General features: G+C 45.5%; 1 protein-coding gene across 2 annotated transcripts in view; it reads left to right on the forward strand.

The window, feature by feature from the left end:
• The window catches only part of LOC110505773 (rho GTPase-activating protein 5), a 69,934-nt gene extending 61,030 nt beyond the window's left edge, over positions 1-8,904 (forward strand). Inside the window, exons 5-7 of one of the 2 annotated variants that reach the window (XM_021585205.2) lie at positions 1,281-1,412; positions 6,305-6,410; positions 7,125-8,904. In XM_021585205.2, the coding sequence (XP_021440880.1) occupies positions 1,281-1,412; positions 6,305-6,410; positions 7,125-7,452 (566 nt within the window). In that variant the 3' untranslated portion in view covers positions 7,453-8,904. The remainder of the gene's footprint in view (positions 1-1,280; positions 1,413-6,304; positions 6,411-7,124) is intronic. The other variant, XM_021585206.2, reaches the window with a different exon arrangement.
• The last annotated feature ends 604 nt before the right edge of the window (positions 8,905-9,508 follow it).

Here is a 9,508-nt window from a genome sequence, read left to right on the forward strand (position 1 = left end):
ACTCTCTCCCTCCCTCTTACTCTCTCCCCTCCCTCCTCCCTTTTACTCTCTCCCTCCCTCTTACTCTCTCCCTCCCTCCTCCCTTTTACTCTCTCCCTCCCTCTTACTCTCTCCCTCCCTCCTCCCTTTTACTCTCTCCCTCCCTCTTACTCTCTCCCTCCCTCCCTCCTCCCTCTTACTCTCTCCCTCCCTCCTCCCTTTTACTCTCTCCCTCCCTTTTACTCTCTCCCTCCCTCTTACTCTCTCCCTCCCTCCTCCCTCTTACTCTCTCCCTCCCTCCTCCCTCTTACTCTCTCCCTCCCTCCTCCCTCTTACTCTCTCCCCTCCCTCTTACTCTCTCCTCTCCCTCTTACTCTCACCCCTCCCTCTTACTCTCACCCCTCCCTCTTACTCTCTCCCCTCCCTCCTCCCTTTTACTCTCTCCCTCCCACTTACTCTCCTTCCCTCTTACTCTCTAACCCTTCCTCTCCCTCTGACTCTCTCCCCTCCTTCCTCCCTTTTACTCTCTCCCTCCCTCTTACTCCCTCTCTCCCCTCCCTCTTACTCCCATCTCTCCCCTCCCTCTTACTCCCTCTCTCCCCTCCCTCTTACTCTCTCCCCTCCCTCTTACTCTCTCCCCTCCCTCGTTTTCTCTCCCTCCCTCTTACTCTCTCCCCTCCCTCTTACTCTCTCCCCTCCCTCCTCTCTTTTACTCTCTCCCTCCCACTTACTCTCCCTCCCTCTTACTCTCTAACCCTTCCTCTCCCTCTGACTCTCTCCCCTCCTTCCTCCCTTTTACTCTCTCCCTCCCTCTTACTCTCCCTCCTCCCTTTTACTCTCTCCCCCCTCTTACTCTCTCCTTCTCTCTCCCTTTACTCTCTTCCCTCCTCTCTCTCTCCCTCTTACTCTCTCCTTCTCTCTCCCTTTTCTCTCTTCCCTCTCCTCTGTCTCTCACCTCGCTCTCCCTTTACTCTCTCACTTTACTCTCTTCCCTCTCCTCTCTCTCTCCCTCTTACTCTCTCCCCTCGCTCTCCCTTTACTCTCTTCCCTCTCCTCTCTCCCTCTTACTCTCTCCCCTCGCTCTCCCTTTACTATCTTCCCTCTCCTCTCTCTCTCCCTCTTACTCTCTCCCCTCGCTCTCCCTTTACTCTCTTCCCTCTCCTCTCTCTCTTCCCTCGCTCTCCCTTTACTCTCTCACTTTACTCTCTTCCCTCACCTCTCTCTCTCCCTCTTACTCTCTCCCCTCTCTCTGTCTCTGTACCCCCCCCCCAATCTAACCCTCCCTTTCTCTCTCCCTACAGACCACAGTATGGACCTGATAGTGATGGATGTGGCTGTGAATGCTGTGGCGGGGGCTCTGAAGGCCTTTTTTTCTGACCTACCTGACCCTCTCATCCCCTACACCCTGCACCCAGAGCTGGTGGAGGCAGCCAGTGAGTACTATACTGTACTGTTAGCTACACATTCTCTGGAGGCCTGACCTGGGTTCAGATAGTATTGTGTCTCTTTCAAATGCTTTTAGCTACGCTTGGTTAAGCTTGCCCACTGCAATACTCCCAACAGTGGCAGCACAAACCCTGCCCATCTGGCATTCTCAGGCAGGCTCAACAAAATGCTATTGAAAGAAAAAATATATTTTATCAACCCATGTCTTGTCTATAGAGGCCAGTGTCCTGACTCAATAACTACTAGCTGTGGGGAGGGTTGACACCCAGCGCCTCAGACCTCCCCCTTAAATCACAAACAGCAGCTAGAGAAGAGGGGTTCAACCAGTTATCTATCTCTGTCTCTCTTCTATCTCCCTCTCTCTCTCTCTCTCTCTCTCTCTCTCTCTCTTCTATCTCCCTCTCTCCCTCTCTCTCTCCCTCTGTCTCCCCCCTTTCTCTCTCTATCTCTCTCTCCCCCTCTCCCTTTCTCTCCACTCTATCTTTCTGCCTCTCTCTCCCTCTCCTCCCCCTCTTTCTCTCGCTTTCTCTGCCTCTCCCTCTTTCTCCCCCCTCTATCTCTCTGCCTCTCTCTCCCTCTCTCCCCCCTCTATCTCTCTGCCCCTCTCTCCCTCTCTCTCCCCCCTCTATCTCTCTGCCTCTCCCTCTCTCCCCCCTCTCTCTCTCTATCTCTCTGCCTCTCTCTCTCCCTCTCTTCCCCCTCTTTCTCTCTCTTTCTCTGCTTCTCCCTCTTTCTCCCCCCTCTATCTCTCTCCCTCTCTCTCTCTCTCTCTTTCTCTCTCTCCCCCCTCTCTGTCTCTCCCCCTCTCTCTCTCTCTCTCTCCCTCCCTCCCCCTCTCTGCCTTTCCCCCTCTCTCTCTAAAGTACTACTAAATAGAAGGTATTTTACTTTACAGTGCCCCAGTCTGTCCTTGTGCTTTTCCTGCTTGGTTCATTTCTGTGTTGTTTATTTTACTGTAGGGCCCTTTAGTCGATTGGTCGATTGTTTAATCAATATGCTGTTGGTCGACCGAGATTTCGTTAGTCAAGCATTATCAAAACATTTTTTTTAATGAATGGTGTACAAGACACCTGTGTGATTGGAGCCTGTCTGAGTGGACTGATCCATTGTGGAGGCCGTGGGGATGGCAACACTAATATCACATTTACATAAGTACTCAGGCCCTTTACTTTGTTGGAGCACCTTTGGCAGTGATTACAGCCTTGAGTCTTCTTGGGTATGACGCTACAAGCTTGGCACACCTGTATTTGGGGAGTTTCTCCCATTCTGCTCTACACATCCTCTCAAGCTCTGTCAGGTTGGATGGGGAGCGTTGCTGCACAGCTATTTTCAGGTCTCTCCAGAGATGTTCGATCGGGTTCAAGTCCGGGCTCTGGCTGAGCCACTCAAGAACATTCAGAGACTTGTCCCGAAACCACTCCTGAATTGTCTTGGCTGTGTGCTTAGGGTCATTGTCTTGTTGGGAGGTGAACCTTCGCCCCAGTATATAAATTAGGATGAGCTCTGTCCCCTCCTCCCCCCATCTGAAAGCGTTTGTCTTTAGTTACACATTTAGTTTGAACAGCCTTTGTGCCGTTTCCTCCATGCCCCTCATAGTGCCTCTCTTAGTACCAGTCAGTCACCTTTCTCTCTCTGTATGTGTACACACTTCTCTCTCTCTGTATGTATACACACTTCTCTCTCTCTCTGTATGTGTACACACTTCTCTCTCTCTCTGTATGTGTACACACTTCTCTCTCTCTCTGTATGTGTACACACTTCTCTCTCTCTCTGTATGTGTACACACTTCTCTCTCTCTCTGTATGTGTACACACTTCTCTCTCTCTCTGTATGTGTACACACTTCTCTCTCTCTCTGTATGTATACACACTTCTCTCTCTCTCTGTATGTGTACACACTTCTCTCTCTCTCTGTATGTGTACACACTTCTCTCTCTCTCTGTTTGTATACACACTTCTCTCTCTCTCTGTATATATACACACTTCTCTCTCTCTGTATGTGTACACACTTCTCTCTCTCTCTGTATGTGTACACACTTCTCTCTCTCTCTGTATGTATACACACTTCTCTCTCTCTGTATGTATACACACTTCTCTCTCTCTGTATGTATACACACTTCTCTCTCTCTGTATGTATACACACTTCTTTCTCTCTCTGTATGTATACACACTTCTCTCTCTCTGTATGTGTACACACTTCTCTCTCTCTCTGTATGTATACACACTTCTCTCTCTCTGTATGTATACACACTTCTCTCTCTCTCTGTATGTATACACACTTCTCTCTCTCTCTGTATGTGTGCACACTTCTCTCTCTCTCTCTCTGTATGTAAACACACTTCTCTCTCTCTCTGTATGTATACACACTTCTATCTCTGTATGTATACACACTTCTCTCTCTCTGTATGTATACACACTTCTCTCTCTCTGTATGTATACACACTTCTCTCTCTCTGTATGTATACACACTTCTCTCTCTCTCTGTATGTATACACACTTCTCTCTCTCTGTATGTATACACACTTCTCTCTCTCTGTATGTATACACACTTCTCTCTCTCTCTGTATGTATACACACTTCTCTCTCTCTGTATGTATACACACTTCTCTCTCTCTGTATGTATACACACTTCTCTCTCTCTCTGTATGTATACACACTTCTCTCTCTCTCTGTTTGTATACACACTTCTCTCTCTCTCTGTATATATACACACTTCTCTCTCTCTGTATGTGTACACACTTCTCTCTCTGCAATCTTACTGACAGCAATATCCTTGCCTGTGAGGCCCTTTTTGTGCAAAGCAATGATGACGGCACATGTTTCCTTGCAGGTAACCATCGTTTGACAGAGGAAGAATAATGATTCCAAGCACCACCCTTCTTTTGAAGCTTCCAGACTGTTATTCAAACTCAATCAGCATGACAGAGTGATCTCCAGCCTTGTCCTCGTTAACACTCACACCTGTGTTAACGAGAGAATCACTGACATGATGTCAGCTGGTCATTTTGTGGCAGGGCTGAAATACAGTGGAAATCTTTTTGGGGGATTCAGTTCATTTGCATGGCAAAGAGGGACTTTGCAATTAATTGCAATTCATCTGATCACTCTTCATAACATTCTGGAGTATATGCAAATTGCCATCATACAAACTGAGGCAGCAGACTTTGTGAAAATAAATATTTGTGTCATTCTCAACTTTTGGCCACGACTGTATACACACTTATCTCTGTGTTTTTGCTGTAGAACTGCAAGCCTGCATTAACATTTCAACCCCAGTTATAATTCACACCTCTAAGTCACATCACACTCAGCTCACAGTCGTCTTCCTGAAAGACAAATTCCTGCCCAAGGATGCCAAGATGTTCATGCATCTGCATCTTTTTCCCCTGCCTGCCTGGCTCTCTGTGTCCCAAATGGCACCCTAAATAGTGCACTACTTTTTTTTTTTTTTTTTTACCAGGGCCCATAGGATAGTGCAATATATAGGGAGAAGGGTGCCATTTGGGACACAACCTGTGTGTTTAATTTTTATATATTTTTTTAACCCAATTTTTTCTCCCCAAATCCATGGTATCCAATTGGTAGTTACGGTCTTGACTCATCGCTGCAACTCCCGTACGGACTCGGGAGAGGCGAAGGTCGACAGCCGTGCGTCCCCTGAAACACAACCCAACCATGTCGCACTGCTTCTTGACACACTGCTCGCTTAACCCGGAAGCCAGCCGCACCAATGTGTCGGAGGAAACACCATACACCTGGCGACCGTGTCAGCGTGCACTGCACCCGGCCCGCCACAGGAGTCGCTAGAACTTGATTGGACAAGGACATCCCTGCCGGCCAAACCCTCCTCTAACCCGGACGACGCTGGGCCAGTTGTGCGCCGCCCCATGGGTCTCCCGGTCGCTGGAGGCCCCAGCCTGTGTAGTTCTGTATGATCTCCGAGCTGGAGTCATGTGATCCTGGATCAGTGTTGAAACCAAGCCAGCTGTCGGCCTCCTTTCTGGCTCACTGCTGCAGATTAATGTCCCAGAAATAGGCCTCCATCTACTGTCCCCTGGATGGAGGGAAGGAAGGAGAGAGAGAGGGAGATGGGCGGAGGAAGAGACAGAGCCCTGGAGCTTGACTCTAAGAGTTTGGAGCAGCTCTGTAGAAATGATCATTCTGCAAGCAGCAGAATGTGGAGGTGTTTGGACTAGGACCTCCAAGTCTCAGACTGCGTCCCAAATACATGGAGTGTAGTACTTTGGTCAAAAGTAGTGCACTATTGCCATCTGGGATGCAGCGTTGGTCTCAGGCCCTGGCCAGCCTTGGTGCCCAGTGCTCTGCTCTGGGACACAACACTCACACTCATATGACGTTCTAACTATTGATTAGCCCAGTAGTCTCGGCCGGTTGACCTTGACAATAGCACTTTGGTCAGTTAATTGGCAGGCTGTGATAAAGTGTATCTGATTGGTCTAATATTAGATGATATGTTAAATGCCTTGACGTGGAGTTAGAGCTTCTCATCCAACACAGGAGTGCATTTGATGCTGTTATTCATTAGAGAAAGAGTGACAAGAAAATCACTATGAGACATTGTGCCCCCAGATGATACCGACAGCCCCAATCTGGGGGGCCGGCTCATGGACTATGTATTTTGGTATGTAGTACTGTCAACGTACTGGGCTGGTGTTGTATCTGCCAAAGGTCTAGCTGGTATTTGAATGTGTTTCTTGTGTGGGAGGTCATTGGCAGCCCTGTCGGCTTCGTGATACTCCTTTAATTGTTTCTTCTTCTCCCAAGGGAAGGAATCAGTAAAAACTCTGTTTTCCTCCTTTAATTGTTTCTTCTTCTCCCAAGGGAAGGAATGAGTAAAAACTCTGTTCTCCTCCTTTCAGAAATTGTGGACCACATAGAAAGACTCCAAGTGCTGAAAGAAATAGTGAGGAAGTTCCCTGCAGTGAACTACGAGGTGTTTAAATACATCATCACTCACCTGAACAGGTAAGAGACAACCCTGTGACCCTAGATCAGAAACAGTCTCAGGCCTTCAGCTGACTGATACTGGGTGCAATTTGAAGTATGTCTGAAGTAAGCTGCAAAGTATACATGATGTTTGTTATGTGATAGTTGTCATAGAAACAAGCATGTCATACAGTTGTGTAGTTGGACCGGGCCGTGTTCAGTAGGGAGAAAACGTAGTGATACGTGGAGATGCTACATGAACATAATTCCGTTCTGTTGTGATATACACGGAGTATACAAACATTAAGAGCACCTGCTCTTTCCATGACAGACTGACCAGGTGAAAGCTTTGATCCCTTATTAAGGTCACTTGTTAAATCCACTTCAATCAGTGCAGATGAAGGGGAGGAGACAGGTTAAAGAAGGATTTTTAAGCCTTAAGACAATTGAGGTGAGGGTGAATGGGCAAGACAAAATATTTAAGTGCCTTTGAACAGGGTATGGTAGTAGGTGCCAGGCGCACCGGTTTGTGTCAAAACCGCAATGCTGCTGGGTTTTTCATGCTCAACAGTTTCCCGTGTGTATCAAGAATGCAACTCAATATTAGGAAGGTATATTTAGTGTACAGCTACTGTTCTGGAGACCAGAGTTATCTGCACTCCCCTCTAATTGAGTACCTAATTATTTATTTTTGAAATAAAGTACAAAATAAGTATGGTTGGAATAAATCAGGGAAATTGTGTGTTTCCCCAGGGTGAGCCAGCAGAGTAAGACCACCCTGATGACAGCCGACAATCTATCCATCTGCTTCTGGCCCACGCTGATGCGTCCCGACTTTGAGAACAAGGACACACTCTCCACCACCAAGCTCAACCAGTCTGTCATCGAGTCCTTCATCCAGCAGAGCCACTACTTCTTCTACAGCGGAGACATCCAGGAGAGCTCCAGCACCGAGAGCACCCCACCACCCCACCACTGTCACAGCATGGTGGAGGCCCTGAGGCCCCTGCAGCTGCCCCCTCCTCTTCAGCCCCAGCAGATCCAGCACAGTATGTCCCTGCAGCCTGAACCACTCATATAGACCTAGGTGGGGTAGGGGAAAGGCTGGGCTGGTGGGGGGACATAGGGTGATGTGTCCTCCTTTCCCCTCCCTTTGGTGTCCCTCTGACTGCAAAACAACAACATTACTAAATGATCAACTTTGTTCTCTGCTCCCCTTTCTGGGTGACTGACTGGATTCAGGGGTGACTGACTGGATTCAGGGGTGACTGACTCATCGAGCTCTCCCCCAGGAACAAAAAACAACATCAAAACAAATGCATTTTTCTTCATTCAGTGCTGTACAGTAATACACAGTAATAAAGATGCTGTATGCCTCCAGCAGACGGACAAAAACATGCGATGCAAAAATGATTTGCTAAATTCTACAACACCTTGCAAAATATAAGGAAAATATATTTATACTAGTTGTGTTTTGTTTTTTTAAACCCTTTATTCATTCAAGTGAACTTGACGTTAGATGAGGCATCATCTGTTATGATACTTCTACCAGCGTAGACATTCTTCTGCTTGTTTCTTTTTGTATGATTTGGCGATGATGATGGATTCTTGTATTTTTACCAGTATGATTTACATTTTTATCTGAACGGTTTGAGGGACAGAAAGACAGTGAACGTTGGCAGGCTTTGTGTCTACCTGCTCCCAACGCCTCGCACTGTTTGGGAGGGAGGGGACTCTACGTGAAAGACTGATGCTGTACTGCACCAGACCGGGACATAAGACAGACTGGCCTCCTATTGGAGCAGAACTCATGCAATTCCTGAAGCTTATGAAGGAAGCATCCCACTACTAGAACCCTACTGGCACATCTCTGTGTTAACTCTGAAATGAACTCATTGCAAAGCAGTCTCGGTCTCTCTTGTTTTGTTTCATTGATGAAATGTCTTGGCGGTCTTGATACTCACCAATAAGAGACCTTTGTTTTCCTCTGTTTGTTCAACTAAATTTGCATGTATTTTTTTGCCTCCAAAAAATGAACAATAAAAAAAAAGACTGAATTTACAACTCAACATTAACCGCTTTCATTCAGATGATATTTTTTTATCTAACTTGATTGAGGGAAACATTGAAACAGGGCTGAAATTGTATCTATTGTTCATTCATTCTTTTTGCAATGCAAGTTAACTCTTAATATCATATTTTGGTTATCTGTCTAATTGTTTCCCTTAAATAGAGGGGGGGAAATTATATATAAGTGTATGTGTGTATATATATATATATATATGTGTGTGTGTAAGTATATATATATATATATATATATATATATATATATATATATATATATTTATCAGCAGATATGATTATTATTATTAGCAAAATACCATGGGGTACTGAAATTCTGTATAATCTTGTAAAACCTACTATAATCAGATTTATTTGTGGTATGATGTACAAAAATGTTTGGGCTAGATTAATTGACTGTGTACTTAATGCCATTCATCTTATGAATAAAGAACCATTGCTTCTTTGTAAATGGTACGGAATTCTGTTTTGCTGTAAGTAAAAGATGCTGCTTAGAAAGTTCTGGAAAGGAAAAGTGTAAGTAGAGGGAGAGAGGAGCTTGGTGGGATGAAGGGGGAAACAGATTGACAGATCGAAGACATTTTTAAGACTCAAGACTATGCCTGTGACTTAAATGGCACCCTAATTCCCTACGTAGTTCACTACATTTCACCAGAGCCCTATGGATCCTGGTCAAAAGAAGTGCACTATATAGGGAATAGGATGCCAGTTCAGACAACCTATTATTGTTATTCGTCTCTATAGAGACACTCCAGATAATGTGGTGGAAGGGGAGAAAGGAGTGTGCAGCTGCTAGATAGAATATACCTTTTGTGTAGTTTCAATTTTATTCATAAGATCTGCCTCATTCAAGCCGGTGTACAAACTCTAAATATTTTAACATCTGCTATGTATTATAGTAAATAAATGATTTTGAGAAGAAGAAAAAAATCGAGAGTTTGGTTTACTCCATAATTGTTTCATAATAAAGTTTTTTATTTTTTTTATTTCTCCAAGCTTGAGTCTAAATGGTGTTGAAATATGCTCTCGTTTCTTATACAGCTGGGAATATGATT

Source organism: Oncorhynchus mykiss, chromosome 25 (genome assembly GCF_013265735.2).
Source record: "Oncorhynchus mykiss isolate Arlee chromosome 25, USDA_OmykA_1.1, whole genome shotgun sequence".
Classification (NCBI taxonomy): Eukaryota; Metazoa; Chordata; class Actinopteri; order Salmoniformes; family Salmonidae; genus Oncorhynchus; species Oncorhynchus mykiss.